Source organism: Acanthochromis polyacanthus, chromosome 5, assembly GCF_021347895.1.
Source record: "Acanthochromis polyacanthus isolate Apoly-LR-REF ecotype Palm Island chromosome 5, KAUST_Apoly_ChrSc, whole genome shotgun sequence".
NCBI classification, from domain to species: domain Eukaryota; kingdom Metazoa; phylum Chordata; class Actinopteri; family Pomacentridae; genus Acanthochromis; species Acanthochromis polyacanthus.
Window position 1 is genome coordinate 43678731 of NC_067117.1, and position 20674 is coordinate 43699404.

General features: G+C 39.1%; 1 protein-coding gene across 1 annotated transcript; it reads right to left on the reverse strand.

Annotated features, from left to right (window-relative positions):
- Positions 1–9480: 9480 nt before the first annotated feature.
- On the reverse strand, positions 9481–11726 carry LOC127534020 (uncharacterized). Its single transcript, XM_051948231.1, has 5 exons — positions 11343–11726; positions 10958–11083; positions 10658–10798; positions 10344–10461; positions 9481–9939 (listed from the first exon to the last, which is right to left on the reverse strand). Exons 1-5 carry the CDS (start codon positions 11508–11510, stop codon positions 9887–9889), a joined length of 606 nt encoding a protein of 201 aa, XP_051804191.1. The 5' UTR covers positions 11511–11726; the 3' UTR covers positions 9481–9886.
- Positions 11727–20674: the final 8948 nt, after the last annotated feature.

The window sequence follows — 20674 nt, forward strand, 5'->3', positions numbered from 1 at the left end:
ACAAATTCGACTTTATTTTATGCTTTTACTCCTGGCGGGGGACATCCACCTAAACCCCGGGCCTGTCACACACAGTGACAAGACTGTTGCTGTAGGACTGGAGCCTGTCATTTCCACCGAGGCGCTAAAGGTGTTAACATCACACGGGAATGATACAACTCCCCAAATCATGACTACGGAGTCGAGATTTGTTGTATCTACGCGACTACTCCAGGCGCCATCAGCGGCGGATCAGAGGGGAGAGACCGTGGTGGCAGGCGGAGACACCGTGCCAGGTGAGATGGACGGCTCACCGCTGGAGGAGATCGCCGAGCCCAGCGCCTCAATCAACCCGGCCGGGAAGGAGATTCTACCGGAGGAGGTGAGATACGGGCACGCCCGGCATGGCCCGGACACGGAACCGACAACATGCACGGCCTCATCGGAGGCGAAGTGTGGAGCTTTAACCCGAAAGGAGAGGGCACCTTCCTCAGGATTACACGGGAGTAAAGGCAAACCAACAAATGCACGGACTAAAACTGTGAAGACAAAGGACACCTCTGATGAAACTGAACCTACAAAACCCGGACTTTGTGCGAAACAAAAAAGACAAACCGTGAGTAATCATTCTTATGCCCTGCAACATATCGTTTCCACCGTCAGTCATGCCAAAATTATATGGGACCGGGACCAGAAACCTAATGGGATTTTTGGAGGGCATTTAAATATATGCAGCTTAAAGCACAAACACGATGAAATAAAGACGCTTCTAATGAACTCTAATTTGCAAATTTTAGGGCTAACAGAAACTTGGCTTGATCATAAAATTAACACTAGTCTTCTGGATATTTCTGGCTACAACTGTTTTAGAAAAGATAGAAAATCAGGTAAATTAGGATATGGAGGGGTGCTTATGTATGTCTGTGAATCCCTTAAATGTACAGAGCTAACTTTTAATTGTGATGTCCAAATAGAATATTTATGTGTTGATATTAATTTGTCCCCTCGAATGCATTTTTTGATTCTGTTGTTATATAACCCCCCATCTACCAATGATGATAAATTCTGTGAAGATTTAGAAAAAATAGTGAAAGCAATGCCCCTTAAATCTGAAATAATTATAATGGGTGATTACAACAGGGATTGGTTCGACATAAAGAAAAAGAAAAAATTAAAAAATGTGATGACTAAATACGATTTTACACAAGTAGTAAAAGGAGCAACAAGAATCGCTAAGACAAGTAAAACACAAATTGATTTAATTTTCACAAATAAAGAGGAGCGCATTCAAAAATCATACAATTTCCTAACAGGATTGTCTGATCATAACATGACTCTTATAGTAAGAAAATTATCCAAGAAACGCTTTGCTAAATTTGAGAAATCTAAAGTTAGCGCAATAATTATTCCCAAAAAGGATATCCCAAAATTAGATAATGAGTTACAAAAAATAAATTGGGAAAGCCTAGTGTGGGACGATGTGGATAGTAGCTGCAGGCAAATTATGGATAAAACAGAAAGTGTTGTAGGTGTTGTAGGTAGGTTTCTAAAGAAGTGCAACAATGGTAAACAGAAAATTCTACCCTGGATTAGTGAATCTATTAAAAAATTAATGAAACAAAGAGACCAAGCCTTAAAAAAGGCAATCAAAAGTAAACTCTATACTGACAGGATTATATACAAAAGTCTCAGAAATCGTGTGCTTAAAGACATGAGAGTCGCCAAAAGTAATTTTTATGTCTTCACAATCACGCAGGCTCGAGGAAATCCATCCATGATGTGGAGAACAATAAATAATATCGTCAAACCAAAAGGAAAGCAAGTGAATATGTATGAACTTAAAATTGGAGCTGAGCTTGTAAATAATAGTACACAGATAGCACAGAAATGTAATAATTATTTTGTTTCATCCATTGAGGAATTGGCTAACTCCCATGACTTGAGGGTAGACTATCAGCAATTAAAAAATTAAAATAGTAATAGGTTTTTATTTGAAGAAGTAACTGAATCAGAGGTGCTGAGAGTGATAGAAACTATTAATAATAGCCATGCTAAAGATCTTTTTAATATTAATGCTTCACTTCTTAAGAGGAATAAAGAAATATTGGTAAAACCCCTAACTCATTTGGTTAATCTTTCCTTTAAAAAAGGAGAATTTCCAAATGACTGGAAACGATCAAGGGTTATACCCATATTTAAATCTGGAAAAGCAAATGAAGTTTCTAACTATAGACCAATTAGCATTTTGCCGATCTTCTCTAAAGTGTTGGAGAAGATCGTAGCAAACCAATTAATGTCCTTTTTACAGTGCAACAACACACTGCATCCTCTGCAGTTTGGATTCCGGCCTCGACATTCAACCGAAACTGCCAATTGCTATTTTATTGAACAACTTAAATTAGCAATTGACAAAAGAGAAGCAGTCGGAGCAGTCTTTTTGGATTTAAAAAAGGCCTTCGATCTGTTAAATCACAATGTACTTCTACAGAAATTATCTAGGTTAAACTTTGATGAAATAACATTGCAATGGTTTAAATCATATTTGCAGCAAAGACAACAATGTGTAATAATAAATAATGAAAAATCATCTTATTTAGCTCTAAATACGGGAGTCCCACAGGGATCTATACTTGGTCCACTTCTCTTCTCACTGTATATAAATGATTTACCAAATATCTGTCCCGGTGCTGGTTTCCAGATGTATGCAGACGATGCAGTTGTTTATGTGAGCAGTAAAAATGTTGAAGCCATAACTGCCCAGCTGCAGAGTCATTTAGATGCTGTGTCAGTTTGGTTTCAAAATTCAGGGCTCACCTTAAATGTCAATAAAACAGTGTCAGTTTGCTTTTCCTCAAGATGTCGTCCATATGAGGAACTGCACCTGACAATTAATGGTCAAGTCATTGAACAAGTAAAGGAAGTAAAATATCTGGGTCTGATTTTAGACTCCCATTTAACATTTGAAAGTCATATTAAAAAGATAATAAGAACAGCCAAGGCAAATCTGTACACCTTTCAACACATAAGGGACTGTTTATCATTTCAAGCAGCAAATGTGTTTATGCATGCTATGATTTTTTCCCATCTCAGTTATTGTATAACCTCCTGGTCACAGGCAACGATCACAGCAATTAGTCCAGTAAGAATGATCTATAATAGAGCCTTGAAAATACTGGCTAGAAAATCTGTTAGAACCCACCATTGTGAAGTTTTGCAGAGGTTGCACTTTCTTAGTATTGAAAATTTTATAAACTTCTGTAATTTAAAATTAATGTATAAATGTCTGTACAATCAAGCCCCTGAGGTTCTTGGACAGTTCATTGTTCCACTTAGAGCAACAGGCTCAAGAACACGCGGAGCCTTTAATGGGAATGTGAAAGAGCCTGGGAGAGACACTGTGTTTGGAAGATCTGCTTTTTCTGTTCAGGTTGCTAAACTGTGGAACTCTCTGTCACGCGAACTGAAACAAGACCTAGATCTAGGGGCTTTTAAAAATGAACTGAAGCGGGTTTTAAAAGGGGATCAGGTCTGCAACCATTTTTAGATTGATCAAAATGTATTTGTTTTTGTATTAATGTTGTTGTTGTTGTTTTGTTTGTTTTTCTCTTTCTCTCTTCTGTAAAAGCCCTTCTAGGGACGGACTTTGCAAATTAGCTCTGGCTATAAATGTCATAGTGTTATACATGTTTATTGTATACACTGGTCCCTATTAAATAAACAATAAATAAATAAATAAATAAATAAGTGAAACATAAAAAGGTTAACTTAATTTTTCTAGGTTGTGAGGTTTGCTCAGATAGTTAGATAACTGTATGAAGTGTGCATATGGTTAAGCGGTTTAACTGTGTATCTAGCGTCATGAGCCAGCGAAATGTATAGCGTCAGCTAGCAGCGTAACCAAATGGGCTATGTCAACAAGCTATGCTGGCGTTCCTGCATAAAATTAAGGTTACGTTAGCATCTTGTAGTTAAGTTTAGGTTGTAGTAAATATAATGACTGTTTGACAGGGTCTGTCGCCTCAAGCCGAGTTAGCAGCCCGGACTTTTGTCCAGCTGTTGGCCCGGGAGCTGACGTCTTCCACCCCGACCCTGACACAGAGCACATCAGTCAGGGATGGAGGCAGTGCGCCAGTGCCTGCCAATGGTGGTAGGGTGAGACAGGCCATGACAAGGTGATTGACTGTATTTATGCTGCTATAAGAAGTCCCATATTCTAGTCAAGCATTTAGTATAGACGGGTTTCTGTGCAACGTTATCGCAGATATGCGCGTGCAGCCAGGGGGCAGAAAGCGGTGCATTTTGTATTGAACACAAGTCTAGTCCAGCAGCAAAAGAAGGTCAAACGGGAAAAAAGTAACAAGGAGTTGTTGCGCTGTTAACGGCAAAAACCGGCAAAAGGATGAATGGAAATGTTTATAATATCCCGAGGGGATGTCATCAGTTTGCCCAAAGAGGAAGATTAGCTGTGTAGGATGTTCACGTACACACTGGCATCATAAGGTCTCGTTTTTAGTCCCTGTCTCTGGCTGGATGCAACACTGAAACCGTGTCATAAACCTTTAAGTTTTGCACATGACCACACAGAGGATTAGAACAATATAAGGTTCAATAGAAGCCTCATTCATTTAACTATTTTTCCCCCTAGGAATCACTGAAGCGTGATATACTTCAAAGACTGCATGACCATCTGAAACTCATCTTGGAGAGGCAGCCCCTTGACCTGGATGGATTAAACTTTGTTTGCCAACAAAATTTGGTTTTATTGACTACTCTGGGTGACGTAGTCAATGTAGAACATATACTGGCTTCACTTACGGACCTGTGTCATGTTATCCAGCAGGAGAAAGACAATCAGCAGACATTTGTAATGCTGGATTTCCAAATGGGCTCTCGTGGCCGTCCACGAATCACAATATCAATAGAGACTCTGACACATCTTGTTGAAATTGGGCTGCCATCAAGATGCATTGCCAGACTCTTTGGTGTGTCAAGAGCAACTCTGTTTCGGCAAATGGCGGAAAATGATCTGTCATTGTCCTCGTCATATAGTAACTGCAGTGATGATGAATTGGATTCATTAATCACCACAATTAAGAGCACAATGCCAGATGCTGGGAGCAGAGTGGTCAAAGGTGCCCTACTGGCACAGGGGCACAAAGTACAGTGGGATAGAGTCCATGCATCCATGCATCGCGTGGACACCGCTGGTGTGCTCTCACGGATGACCCGCCTGGGATGTGTGGTGAGGAGGACAGACATGGTTCCTTACCCCAAGTACATGGTGCACATTGACACCAACCACAAGCTCATCAGGTATGTGTTTACGCTATCTGTATTTGAACTGTTCATTTCATTTTTATGTCTAGTTGTGTATCACTTTTGTGTTTTGTATCATTTGAACCAGAATAATAGATCACATTGAACTTCATCAAATTGCAGTGCCATACACTGACATTGTTCTGCTTACAGTCTCACATATGTTTTATTGTGTGCCTATGCTGTAAGAGATGTTATATAGTGTGCTTAGAAGTTACTTCTTATTTTCTGTCCTAGGTACAACTTTGTTATCTTTGGGGTGATAGAAGGCTATTCACAGAAGGTAAGACTTTTCCCTGTCAAGGACAAAGAATTGTAAAATGTTGCCCAGATCCCCATTTCAAGCAGGGAGGATGTTTTTCTTCTTAAATGTTTCACAACCAAGAAACCCCAAGGATCATTTGCAACATGTATTCATTTAAATAGCTATTGATGAACATTTCTGGTGATTAATTAAAAAAATAGAATATTTGCTTACCCAAATGAGTAATATTTCCCTTTAAAATGTAAGTTCTGCCCAATTTCATAGCCAACAGTTATTTTGTCTTCATACCAAATGAAGACAAATAACTATAATCATATATACTATTATAAATAATCATATACTATAAAATAATAATCATACACTATAATAAACATAATCTAATATAAAAAAAATGAACAACTGCTGAGACTTAGCTTACACATACAAATATTCACAAAAGTCATGACGTGTATCTAGCTCCGAGGTCCAAACTTTAAAAATTCATAACAAAAAAGTATGTGAAATAGAGCAACAGGATTTTGCAAGTGTCATTCTTTTCACATGAATGCTTTGACATGAACTGGGAATAGGTTAGAATTGTTGGCGAGTTCCCCTCCCTGAGCTACCACCTTATCGTGGTGAAGGGGTTTTTGTGTCCCAACGATCCTAGGAGCCATGTTGTCTGGTGCTTTATGACCAGTTGTTAGTGTAATAGTGTTTTGTTATTGGACTTCTGTGCTCATCACAGATTGTCCATAACCACCTCCTTAATCACCACCTGGTGGTGAGTTGGCTCTGATGGTGGGGGACGATCCCGATCAGACCCGGCAGACCTTAAATAATAATTCATGAAAGTACTAATGTATGATTTAATTTGTCCTTGTATAGGTAGATCATGTACCTGAAGGTAGCAGATAACAACCGCTCTGACACCCACTTGGCATTCTTCAGTGACGCTGTAAATGAGCATGGGGTTCCCTTGAGGTATGCATATTAATTATTATTGCCATTATGTACTTAGATAAATTAGATACTCCCATCAAATATCTCTATTATTTCAAAATCACTTGTACTTACTATAGAGACAACTTTCTATTTTCCAATAAAGTAGCGCTTTCATTGTAGTAATCCTTTTGTAGTTGGATCAAATTAGCATCGTGTTGACATATGCTTGGACCTGTACGTTCAAATAAAAGCCATTACCAAGCATTTGCTTCAACACAGTTTGGACAGTTACCACATGCATTTGTATTTGATAGAAAGGTGAAAAAACAGCACTGCAGTTGCTGTGTTTACTTGTTTAAGAAAAAAAAAAACAATTGAAGTGACTTGTGTGGCATATAGAAATGATTTACATATTTAATTTGCATTTAATTTAGTACAGTTCATGCTGTGTGTGTGTGTATGTGATAATATTTCCTGGGTGTTTTCTGTAAAGCTAAGAGGTCGGTTAACTGGTTGAAAATGTATTCTTAGCAGTTTGCATTGTCTAACTCCAACCGTTCGAATACTGTGTGCAGAGACAAGGGAAGACTTTCAGAGAACGAGAACACACACAACTGTAATGTTGTTGTATGTGTGTGGCGAACTGCTGCGAATTATTTTGTCTTTGCAGACAAAATAAACAATTTCAAATTAAATGTGTAGTGGAGGGCAGCTTCACTCTGCACCACATTACACTAGCATTTCACATTATAGGAGGTGGACTACTGCAGACAGATTATACTACATACGTGGACCTATCAGGCCATAATTTATTGCTTGATTATACAAAAATGCAGGGTAATCCAAGAGGTCCCCTTGCTATTTGGCACTGTACCTAAAACTATTGCAAATGGATGTGCGTACATCTCTTCAAAATGGAGCCTTTAATGTGTGTTTGTGATGCTTGAACTTGATAGATTTTCAATGCTGCATAATTATTCCTTCAGATATAAAATTCATGTTTGTATTTTCAGAGTGAGAGGAGATCATGGTGGAGAAAATGTAGGAATAGCAGAATTGATGTTCACAGTTCGTGGAACTGACATTAACAGCTTCATTGCGGGAAAAAGCGTACACAATCAACGGTGAGTTCAACATCATTTTGTAAGTTTTAGGTATTATTTATTCTTAACATTCGCTCCATAAGCTGTTGTAAGAATAAACAATGTCTTCACCAAAAACCCATTGGCCATGATCTCAATCTTTTTAAAAGAAAAATTAACATAAAATTCAATTCATCATGTATAGTACTCACTGCCATGTCTGTCAGGTGGATCTTTTTAAAAACGTGTACAATAACAATTAAAAAGCATTGTCATTAATTTAATGGCTGCAACAAAGTGAGCAGTTATTTTAGGTTTTTAAGGTGCATGTATATTGAAAAATGTCTTCTGTCCTTATGTTTTGTTTTTTCAAATACAGAATTGAACGCCTGTGGCTGGATGTATTCATGAGTGTCACTGGTGTGTACTACAACATCCTGCACTCTCTTGAGGACGAAGACCTGCTTGACATCAGCAATGTCCTGCACATATTCTGCTGCCGTTATGTTTTTTTGCCACGCATTCAGGCCAGCCTGGATGTCTTCGCTGATGCATGGACCAACCATCCGATCAGGACAGAGCAAAACCTGACACCAAATCAGTTGTGGCAGGTGGGCCAGGGCCTCAATCCTGTTGCAGATCCTGATCCTGTGGTAAGTCTTGCATTTGTTAAATGTCTTTTCAAAACCTTCTGACTTTCTAATCCCCCAAAAGCCTTGGCTTTGTGTAAGCAAGAATTGGGTTATTTTCCACCACAACAGTATTTGTATGCACTTCTGGTGGAGAGAATCAGTGTAAGCAGGTCTTTCCTTCTTTACCATATGTGATTGCCTTCATATTATAGCACAATCATTAATTCAGCTTAATAAAAAAATGTCATGTCTTTTTATATATTGTTTCTCAAATTACGTTTGTATGAAGTGGTATGTGCACAGTGCATTTAACTCTTTCTTGCATGAATTATGAGCACTTAAGTCAGGTTTTTGTTCTACTTTAGAAATGGTTAATGTGTATAATGTTAATACGTGCAGATTTCTTTGTCAGGGTGTCATCATCCCAGAAATTCAGTGGGAGGACAACGGTTATGTGAATGAGCCTCATAAAGGCGTCAGTGTCCCAGCACACGACAGTCCTCTCTTGGATCATGAAGTGGTGGCACTGCAAGACATCAATCCATTGCAGCAGTCCGACTGTTTTGGAGTGGACATATATCTCAACACCATCCTATACATTGAGAACTTATTTGAGGCAAGATAAGAGATCCTATTGCTTTCTTGCCTCTTTCTAGTGGCTCCCTGTGACTTGACTGTGACTAAAAAGTTAATGTACACTACTGCAGAAATTTTCATTTTCTTTGAGAAGATACCTGTTTGTGCTTTACATGCATATAATTTGGGGAAAAAAATAAAATACAATGAGAGGGACATGAGTTCTTCATCATCTCTTCTCGTCCTTCCCACAGCTCAGTCCTTGTTGTAGTGCGTGCAAAGTATAACTGTCATTTGTCAAACACAAACTCCATGTAACAGGTGGAGCTGGCATTTGCTGTGCTAGTAGGGTACAAGGTTAGACCATCATCAGACAGGTTGTTTCAATAGTAAAAGTAATGCTATTAGTGTCTGTCAATCATACTGTATCTGCAGGGAAATACTTTATATATGGCAGCTGTTGCATCATGCATCAGTTCCTTTATGATTGGTTTCAAACTATTTGAGGTGTAGCATGTATGGACAGAGACACTCAACAGCTCAGCAATGTTTCAGAATTTAAGTGCTAGTTTTTGTTTCATAAAATGTAATAAAGAAAATCTATTATAATCAAGAAATTAGAGATAATTCAACAACTTTACAAATAAACCAAGGTTTTTCATAAGTATTTATTTGAACTTCATCAGAAATTTAACCCGTCCTGGTCAGCTTAAACACAGAACACACATAATAACCATCAGTCTAGACATCACTTCAGCCTCACTGAATTTTACAACAATATTGCAAACTTGTGCAAGAACACAGATTATGCCTCTGACAAAATGGGAAATATACTGTTAACATCAGCAGTGAATTAACATGAATCCTATACAGCTGACACAAACATGAAACTTAAAAAAAAAAAAAATAAGGCAAATGTCTAAAAGCACCAGCAGTTTCACACCCATCTATACAAGTCCAAAGCCTGAACTGATTGAGCCAAGGGCCATCATCATGTCCTGGTGGAAGCTTGTGTAGGAGAGGTAGTGACTTGGGAGCTTCAGTTTCAGGAAGCAGGTGAGAGCCACTGGGTAACATGGGGTTCCGACCTCAACACTGAGGCTTCCTGTGGGTCATTCCCACCCCGTCCAAAACTTCATAAGCCCATGTAGCGTCTCTGGTGATGCTATGTAAGAGAAAAATTGTACACGAAACATCATGCATTTCATCAAAACTTGGATTATTTTTCAAATATCTCATGTGTATGGACAATAAATCTGCATTCATAGATTTGTCTATACAACAAGTCGAGTGTATTTTTTAATACTATCAAAACTACTGTCACCATGCTTTTTCTAGACTTTTACCTTTCTCAAACATCGCAACTGTCACACAAGAGAAACTTCAGCTGATAGTGCAGGTCTTCTGATTAAATGCATGCATAATACAAACAGATCATTATTTATCATTGTTATAATTTTTAATTTCATTTTTTAAAGCATTCATGCAGCCTAAAGTCTTAGCTGTCCTAGCACCCTGTCAACAAATTCAAATGGGAAACGCAATAACAGATGAAAGAAATAGCATTACCTTCCTCTATGAATTTCCTCAAGAAGCCAGTGACGAGACTGACTTTCTCCAACGGAATGTCGTCACCGTCCTCGTCACTGTCATAGTTTGGTTGTGGCCAGGTAATACTCTCGATCACCTACATTGGATCAAATGTAAACATTTCAAGTCTGCAGTGTAAAGTACTCTTATGAGTTTATTTCTCTCACATATAATTAATAGAGCTCTGGTGTATGATGAAAATAAACATTTTTATTTTAGATACCTGTGGCAGAAACCAAAGGAACGCATTTTAAAATCTTTGCATAAATCCAATAGAAGACAACAAAGCTTACCTGTGGGTCAAGCTCCTCCTTTGACTCCCTTGGGAAAATGATGTGGTGGACATCTGACCGATCTACAAGAAGTGGCCAGATTCCTGTTTCTTTAAGGCCTTTCCGGATCTGTTTCACTGGCTGTTTAATGCGGTGAAGTACCTGAAGACACAAAAGCCAAAATATTTACATTGAGCCACTATTTTATAGGAAACAACCATAAGTGCAAATTTAACATGAGTGACACAGCCACCCTTTGTGCTACATGCTTAGACTGTCATGTTACCATTATATTTCAACAAGGTAATTTAAAAGGATTACTGCATGTGAAAGTAGCTCTTGGAACAGCCAGATGTGATTGGTGGAGGTTGGTAATGGAAGATCCCAGGACAGGCAAAGGTCAGTCACTCTGCTGGTCTCTGCTGCACTAAGTTCAGCATTCTTGAGCTGAAGCAGCTACACATTCACAAAAAGGTTAAGGAATTCTGTTATTACATGCACAGTTGTCTCTGGTCACTCCAAAAAAGTCAAAAAGCATGATAAAAATAGAGTAAATCACAGAGACACCCAAAATCTTTGTAAATCACATTTAACCAGATGTCTCAGCACAGACACAGGAATTGAATTTTGATGATGCCTGACAGTAACAAATATGTAGAAAATAATGCATTGGTATACAATAAGCCAACTTAACTACCTCACTCACCAAACCAATTGTTTCACGATAGTCAGTATCAGGACAGTCCTCCAGGGTCAGAGCTGAGGCTGCAGTGTCAATGCTCCCACCAGTCAACAGCGTCAACACAGGCAAACTAAGTCCTGAGAAGCCAAAACCACCATGCAGAAAAGAATGACCCATCATTCGGCCTGCCATCTCAAATAGGTGGCTTTCCCTCAGCACAGCAGCTGCAGAGGGAACGCGGTGTTCTTTTGCCCCATCAAAAAGAGCTGTAGGAGCAGCAGAGCCTAAATAAAGAGAAACGTATGTCGTAAGAAACACTTAACCATCAGTTGAAAACCATGCATGCACACCTAAAGACATAAATTAGACGTAAATCAATCTTTATCTGTTTATTCAGATTAAAGTGAAAGTCTGGGTCTTTTGATGTGGGGTTATGCAGTATGAGTTTCTTATCACTATTCAATATGTGACTTACTGTAAACAGTTGTAGGCCACCCCTCTATGACCACACAAGGGCTGTGTTCCTATTATTTTTTATGGCTGAAGGAATTTATTTTTGAAAGGAAATGGCTGTGTGACTGAAATATTTCGTGACTATTTTGAAACTAAGGAACACACACTTTGGGCAAGCCTTCTTTTAAGAAAGGAAGCATTGTGCTGGTGTTAACAGGACCACAAGCAACAAGTTTTTCAAAAAATACATCACACTGCTTTACCATAGGATGAGCTGACTCGGATCTATGGCAGGTAACATACTAGTTACTATTGACTAGTAGTGATAAATACCTCATACAATCCCAGAGGACCTGAACTTTTCCTTTAACCTGGAACATGTGGTTTATTTAGAATCAGTGTTTACATGTCAATACTAATCCCTCATTTAAAACTCAACCGTTTTAAGAACTCATTTGTTCCCACCTCCATCAAACTCCTAAACAATGCTGCTTAGGCCGAAGATTGTGAAATTGTTTTTAATTTTCTATAGCGTATGTTTGTGTCGTGTGACCTTGGGACATGTGCAACACTGTTTTTTTTTTTATAATGTGTTTTATGTGCAATATTGCTTTTATGTGTTTTTATGCACAACATTGTTTTTATGTGTTTTTTGTGCAATACTGGTAGCACAGCTTTAAGTCCAACACAAATTTCCCCAAGTGGGACAATAAAGTATATTGAAATTGAAATTTCACCTTAGTGTCCAAGGAACAGGTTACAATTAATTGTTTTAACATGTAAAGATGATAGATGACACCCAAACACACCATCTCTCATGCATATACAAACCTAAATTTAGTCTGAAGCCTGTCTTCAATTTTTGCATGGCCATGAACAAAACATGGCGGGTGACACCATCACCAACTGCTGCATCTCCTTCAAAAAAAAAAAAGGAGAAGAAAGAAAATACACTTCACATAAAAAGCTCAAGCAACTACACTGTATCAAATGTCCAAAACATGGCTATTGTGCTGCCATTTTTAGGTTTCCACTACGACAAATACAGGAAATTGTTCTTCTTTAGAATTACAGAGCATGCACTCAACCACCCTACAGTTTTTAAAAAATATGTAAAATTCAATTCAGATAACAAATTCTACTAAAAAAAAAGAAAGATACACCGTTCAGTAATACCTCTCAGTCTGCACTTGAATGGAGCTGCTCAGTTAACATTATTCTGCTTGTAAAATGAAATGAATGCACTGTCCTGTTCTTCTTCTGTGTCAAACATGTCAAGTGACAAAGAGAGGCGTGGACATTCAGAACAACGGTCCAGTAATTCTTCTCTGAACAACTGGCATGCCCTTTGGGGGTCGGCTTCATTCCTCCAAACTGAAACTGTAATTTACAAAAAGAAAAAAAAATACACAAAAATGATGCAAAGGGCCTTCCAAACTGAACAGTATACTCAAATCAGCTTCCTTTCTGGAGTGGGACTAAATTTGTTTACTTAAAATTTAAATTTAAATTTTGGGAGTTCGGCAGCTTAATGGGTAGGTATTTGAAATCTATATTCATTTTTGAATATGCTGGATCAAAGTTCCTTCAATAACATTTTTGGTAACAATATAACACTGCATTTGTAATTGTTGTGGGGCAATTACCTGCAGCCAATTGTGGACGTGACGGTCCTGGCATTTCCTGTCCCCTTGGGGGACTGGCGACGACGCAAGGTGGAGTGCTGTCCATTCACAGAAAGGGAAAAAATGTGGTGTGAGAGACAGCTCTGCAACAATACACGCTCCAAACAATGTTGTGATTAAATATGGCCCTGAATACATAAAATTTGGAAAAACAGATGACAGGCAGTGATGCAGAGCTGAAAGAAATCACAAAAGAGCCACTAAACCTGGTATTTCAGATAAACGTAAGCATGTGTAATGTCATGTTGTTGTTGTTTTTATTATTATTATGATTATTATTAATAAAGAAAGGTGTTCATTTTACATTTCTGAACAATCCGAGGTGGCCATTAAGTTACAAAAGGTAAGGAAGGCCTGATGTACTGTACTCTCTAAACCCAAAAGGCATAACACGGAGAAGCACATTCATAGCTTATAGTAATACTAAAATAAAATTAAACATGATGCTCTTTACTGTAGTTCACTCACTCAGAACAGGTTATTATCTTCAGTCTTTCACCAGAAATAATAAACCTCTTACCCATCACCACATGTGCTTGCATGAGATGGGAGGACATCAGCTGGGTATGATGAAAGACAGACTGGGCAAACCTGTAAACAAAATATACATTTTTTCAAACAGATCAAATTATTATAAGACAGGTGTCACATTAATGCACCTCTTTCAAAGCTGCATTATTTCATTTCATTAGCTACAGGAAAAATTTTATGGTCAAAAATGAATACATACAATGTGTCCCCATATAGTCAGCTGGGTGACAAGTTATGGCCCCACCAATGCGGTTAATGCACAGTTCCTCTACTTCCTGTCCTTAAACCAGTTCCTTTATTTCCTGCCTTTTATTATTGAACAGACTGATTAATCCAGGGGGTCAAACCACAGCAGTCACAAGAAGAAGGAACAAACACACCTGGATTAATCAGCACAATAATGAAAGACAGGAAATAAAGGAGCTGGTTTAACGACAGGAAGTAGTGGAGCTGTGTGACTTCCAAGCTTCACATCATTATGGACTGAAACATAAGATAACTTACTTTACATGGTAAAAAATTAATCCAAAAAAAAAAATGTAAGGCTTCCTCACTGAATTTCAAACAACAGAAAAAAGAACATCGATTACCTCCGAAGATTCCTCCATGTCTGTGGTACACAGGACTGGCTGCTCAATGAATGAATCTTCATCATGGCCCAGACTAGCCCAGTTTCAGTCTCCTAAAATAAAAACAAAATGACGATAGACTTTGAAACAGTCATTTACACAAACTAAAAATAAACATTCAATGGGGAAAAGGGAGAAATGAACAACTTACAGGCAATGTTCCAGAGCATCCCTCCACATGTAGCGGCAGCAGCTGCAAAGGCATTTGACTGCCACATGTAATGCATTTTGACTGTGGCATTTTGGCAGACTCCACTGAATCAAAGGGAAGATGTTCAGTAGAAAGTGTCTCCTGTAGAGGAACTACAAATACTGTATTCCTCCCATTGTTACCAGCTGATTTAAGCAGCTGTGTGGAATAACCCTCAGACTCTGTGGGAATTATAGAGAGTTTGCAACGTCCACTACCACCTATTTTAAAATGGAAAGAAGTAAGAGTTCTTTAAAACCTTGCAATCTTATATTTATCAATATCAAACAACATTTATATTTTATCAGCCAACCATGCTTTTGGACTTAAGTATTGTCGCCTACCACTTCAGTAGTGGCACGAATGGTAAATAAAAGTTGGATGTCACATGACATCAGGTTTAATGACAAACATTAATTGCAATCATTTTATTAATAGGAGATAAAGATTATTACCTGTAGATTTGTAAAACATCCAACCTCCTTTTAAGGTCTTCAGTTTCGGATATTCTTCCTCAAGTACAGCCACAATCTTAAAAGATGAAAAAAGTGAAAGATTCATACCCAGCAATCAATGTGTCTGAAGACACATTTGTTAACATGTCTTGAGATGTGTTGGTAAGTCAAGACATGCCTATAAGATGCGTCTATGGACAAAGGTCTTAAGATGTCTTGAGATGGCTTAAGATATCTTGCAAATATGAAGATGTCTTAAAATGTCTCAAGACCATAGGTATTACTATAGTAAGTAGTGTCAAACACTTTTATTAATAGTTATGCCTTGTACAATATTGTACACTATATGATTACCTCATCATGCTTCATGTTGTCTGGCAGATTCAGTATCCTCTTACCAAGGCCAGCATTAATGAGTTGGAGCTCTTCTGAGCCCTTTGGAGTAAGCTGACGTGGTTGTGGCAGGACATATATTTGGAAATCTGTCCTTTTTACCACGGAAGAGGTGGGGGACAGGAACCGTCTTTTTCCTCTTGGCTGATGTTGGAACATGTTAGGAAACTGCCTGATATTAGAATGACACAATGATTAGTAATGGAAACCAGTTTGTTGTTTTGTTTATGTCATTAAAAATATATTATAAATGATTCAAGAAAAATATACCAAAATAATTCATTATAGATATGACTACAATGCTTAAAATCTTACAGTGGCCAATAGACAGGTTTCTTGTGTGCAAAGAATATGAGGTATGCGTGCAACCAGGCAACCAGGGGACTGCTTCAGAGTGAAATGAAATCAGTGTAGATAAGTAAGTTCTCCCTGATTAAATTGCAGTATAATGTCATTTCATAGAAGAAAGTCTTTGTTTCCATTGCATCATGACTGAGAAAAACACTTCCTGAAACGTCCTTGAATGTCACTTACACACGTGGACAAAATTGTTGGTACCCCTCAGTTAAAGAAGGAAAAACCCACAATTCTCACTGAAATCACTTGAAACTCACAAAAGTAACAATAAATAAAAATTTATTGAAAATTAAATAATCAAAAACAGCCATTACTTTTGAATTGTTGATTAACATAATTATTTAAAAAAACAAACTAATGAAACAGGCCTGGACAAAAATGATGGTACCTCTATAAAAGATTGAAAACTATTTGACCAGAGTGACATGATTAACTCAGGTGTGTCATTTAATTGACATCACAGGTGTTTCCAAACTCATAATCAGTCAGTCTGCCTATTTAAAGGGAGACAAGTAGTCACCCTGCTGTTTGGTGAAAAGGTGTGTACCACACTGAACATGGACAACAGAAAGCGAAGGAGAGAATTGTCCCAGGACATCCGAAAAAAATGATAGACAAACATCTTAAAGGTAAAGGCTATAAGACCATCTCTAAACAGCTTGAAGTTCCTGTGACAACAGTGGCTCATATTATTCAGAAGTTCAAGACCCACGGGACAGTAGCCAACCTCCCTGGACGTGGCCGCAAGAGGAAAATTGATGACAAATTGAAGAGACGGATCGTTGGAATTGTATCCAAAGAGCCCAGAGCAACCTCCAAAGAAATTAAAGGTGAACTCCAAGGCCAAGGTACATCAGTGTCAGATCGCACCATTCGTCGTTGTTTGAGCCAAAGTGGACTTCATGGGAGACGACCAAGGAGGACACCACTGCTGAAAAAAACTCATAAAAAAGCCAGACTGGAATTTGCAAAAATGCATGTTGACAAGCCACAAAGCTTCTGGGAGAATGTCCTTTGGACAGATGAGACCAAACTGGAGCTTTTTGGTAAGGCACATCAACTCTATGTTCATAGACTCAAAAACCAAGCATACGAAGAAAAGAACACTGTCCCTACGGTGAAACATGGAGGAGGCTCAGTAATGTTTTGGGGCTGCTTTGCTGCATCTGGCACAGGGTGTCTTGAAAGTGTGCAAGGTACGATGAAATCTGAAGACTATCAAGGCATTCTGGAGAGAAATGTGCTGCCTAGTGTCAGAAAGCTTGGTCTCAGTCGCAGGTCATGGGTCTTCCAACAGGACAACCATCCAAAACACACAGCCAAAAACACCCAAGAATGGCTGAGAGAAAAGCGTTGGACTATTCTAAAGTGGCCTTCTATGAGCCCAGATCTGAATCCCATTGAACATATGTGGAAGGAGCTGAAACATGCCATTTGGAGAAGACACCCATCAAACCTGAGACAACTGGAGCTGTTTGCTCATGAGGAGTGGGCCAAAATACCTGTTGACAGCTGCAGAACGCTCATTGACAAATACAGAAATCGTTTAATTGCAGTGATTGCCTCAAAAGGTTGTGCAACAAAATATTAAGTTATGGGTACCATCATTTTTGTCCAGCCCTATTTCATTAGTTTGTTTTTTTAAATAATTATGTTAATCAACAATTCAAAAGTGATGGCTGATTTTGATTATTTAATTTTCAATAAATTTTTATTTATTGTTACTTTTGTGAGTTTCAAGTGATTTCAGTGAGAATTGTGGGTTTTTCCTTCTTTAACTGAGGGGTACCAACAATTTTGTCCACGTGTGTAATTTTTCGTGTTATGATGGTTGTTTTCGATGTCTACAATATCAGGACCGAGTTGGCCACGTTAGTGAACGCTTTCAAAGCGTTTACGACAAGGCCTGCTAACATTCAGAATAAAAATAATAACCGCCAATGTCACGTGTAAATATGTTACAGGAAACGAGACCTTATGATGCCAGTGTGTACGTGAATATCCTAACAGCTAATCTTCCTCTTTGGGCAAACTGATGACATCCCCTCGGGATATTATAAACATTTCCATTAATTCTTCGGGGCGGCATGGCTCAGTGGGTAGAGTGGCCGTCTTGCAACTGAAGGGCTGCCGGTTCGATCCTCGCCCCGTCATGTTCGAGGTGTCCCTGAGCAAGACACCTCACCCCTAATTGCTCCTGATGGGGTCGTGGTTAGCGCCTTGCATGGCAGCTTCCGCCATCAGTGTGTGAATGTGTGAATGTGATGTATCATGTAAAGCGCTTTGGGTACCTTGCAGGTATAGTAAAAAGTGCTATATAAATACAGACCATTTACCATCTTTTTGCCGTTAACAGCACAACAACTCCATGTTACTTTTTTTCTGTTTGACCTTCTTTTGCTGCTGGACTAGACTTGTGTTCAATACAAAATGCACCACTTTCTGCCCCCTGGCTGCACGCGCATATCTGCGATAACGTTGCACAGAAACCCGTCTATACTAAATGCTTGACTAGAATATGGGACTTCTTATAGCAGCATAAATACAATCAATCACCTTGTCATGGCCTGTCTCACCCTACCACCATTGGCAGGCACTGGCGCACTGCCTCCATCCCTGACTGATGTGCTCTGTGTCAGGGTCGGGGTGGAAGACGTCAGCTCCCGGGCCAACAGCTGGACAAAAGTCCGGGCTGCTAACTCGGCTTGAGGCGACAGACCCTGTCAAACAGTCATTATATTTACTACAACCTAAACTTAACTACAAGATGCTAACGTAACCTTAATTTTATGCAGGAACGCCAGCATAGCTTGTTGACATAGCCCATTTGGTTACGCTGCTAGCTGACGCTATACATTTCGCTGGCTCATGACGCTAGATACACAGTTAAACCGCTTAACCATATGCACACTTCATACAGTTATCTAACTATCTGAGCAAACCTCACAACCTAGAAAAATTAAGTTAACCTTTTTATGTTTCACTTACACTTAAAGCATTGTCCCCATCAGACGCCATGGTCTCTCCGACGGGCAGCTTCACTCTTCAGCCCAATGACACGGTCAAGTATAACGCCGTGCGGACTCGTTCATATGATTGGCTGAACAGTACACCCACCCCCACGTGGGGTGAGTTTTTGTGATTGGCTGAAAGGAGGGAGACATCTGATTGGCTACAGAAACTTTATGTTGAAAAAAATGCATTTGTGGATCGAGCTGACGGCAGAGCAGTCTCAAAAAAGATTCACACACAAAAGCAGTTTGTGAATGCAGAAATACATTTGTGAACTTTCTTAATTCATTTGTGGATTGCAGTTTAATTTGTGAATTCTTCTGTGTGCATTTGTGAATTATGAGACTGTTCTAACGCCATAAACATTGGTGGAGAAACATTATTATAATCTTACGGTTATAATTGGTGGAGAAACAAACAAACAGAAGCAACATGGAGAGCAGTGGCGGGTAGATTCTGGGAAAAATGGAACTTCCCCAATTGTCTGGGAGCAATTGATGGCAAAACGTGCCCCCCCCCCCCAACACTCTGACAGTCTGTTCTTCAACTACAAGAAGACTTTCTCTATTGTGCTGTTGGCCCTTGTGGATGCAGACTATAGATTCCTGGTCATTCAGGTGGGGGACTTTGGGAGAACCAGTGATGGTGGGGTGTATGCTGGTTCAGATTTGGGGAGAGGAATGGCGAGTATGACACTTGATGTGCCAACCAGTGCCCCTCTGCCTGGAGCTGCTCAGTTGGGTAGTATGCCCTTTGTCATGGTGGGGGATGCAGCTTTCCCCCTAAAGCCATATTTGATGAGGCCCTTTCCAGGACAGAACCTTAATCAGAGGAAGAGGATCTTCATCTACAGACTGTCATGAGCAAGGATGGTTGTTGAAAATGCCTTTGGGATACTGGCCTCCAGGTGGAGAATTTTGTATCGCAGAATCAACCTACACCCACAGAAAGTTGACACTCTTGTAGTTGCTGCATCAAGAGAGGCCATTACAGTGAGGGAGAATTTCTGCACCTTTTTCAGCTCCCCTGAGGGCAGTGTCTCTGTGCAAAAGATGGGGCCCAATCTTCTCGCTCCACGGCACATGCGAGAATGACGCAAATGACGTTAAAAGGAGGCGAGTTTTCACGGAAAAGTGAATGGAGGATGCTCCAGTAACATTTGAGCATACTACGGTTCAGAGATTAAAACAACGTGTATACCAGAGTCTGTTGCGATCTCACAATCCTTGTTTTAAGCAGAAGCTAGTGCCATTCTTCCGCGACATTGTATCCATTATATAGTCCCACCCAATAGAGCAGATTCTTTCATCCATAACATTAAAGCTATGCCAGGTGTATTTGCTTCCTGGATTGTTTAACAGCGTTACACTGTTTTGACAAACTCTGTTTCCAAATCTTTATTTATTTGTCAATAAATATAACGTTTATTTGGCAATAAAGTCTATATAATGTGCACTAGGTCTAGAGAAGTGACTGTGCACAATGCAAATAGTGTAAAATGAGACATAATTACTGTTTAGCCAACTTGAAGGATACATATTCTTATTATAAATTACTTACTTGAGCCTACTATTTGTTATTAATGTAACAATAGTGTAAACGTATTTGTAATAGCCTCTGAATGAAGCTGAGTCAGAGTTCATATGAGGAG

Bases quoted from the DNA above. Each gene is read 5' to 3' on its own strand.
- LOC127534020 (XM_051948231.1), bottom strand. From the start codon at position 11,510: ATGGCAGGCCGAATGATGGGTCATTCTTTTCTGCATGGTGGTTTTGGC. The intron at 11,084-11,342 runs GTGAGTGAGGTA...TAGCTGCTTCAG, and splicing joins ATCGTGAAACAATTGGTTTG to CTCAAGAATGCTGAACTTAG. The intron at 10,462-10,657 runs GTAAGCTTTGTT...GATCCAATGTAG, and splicing joins AGGAGGAGCTTGACCCACAG to GTGATCGAGAGTATTACCTG.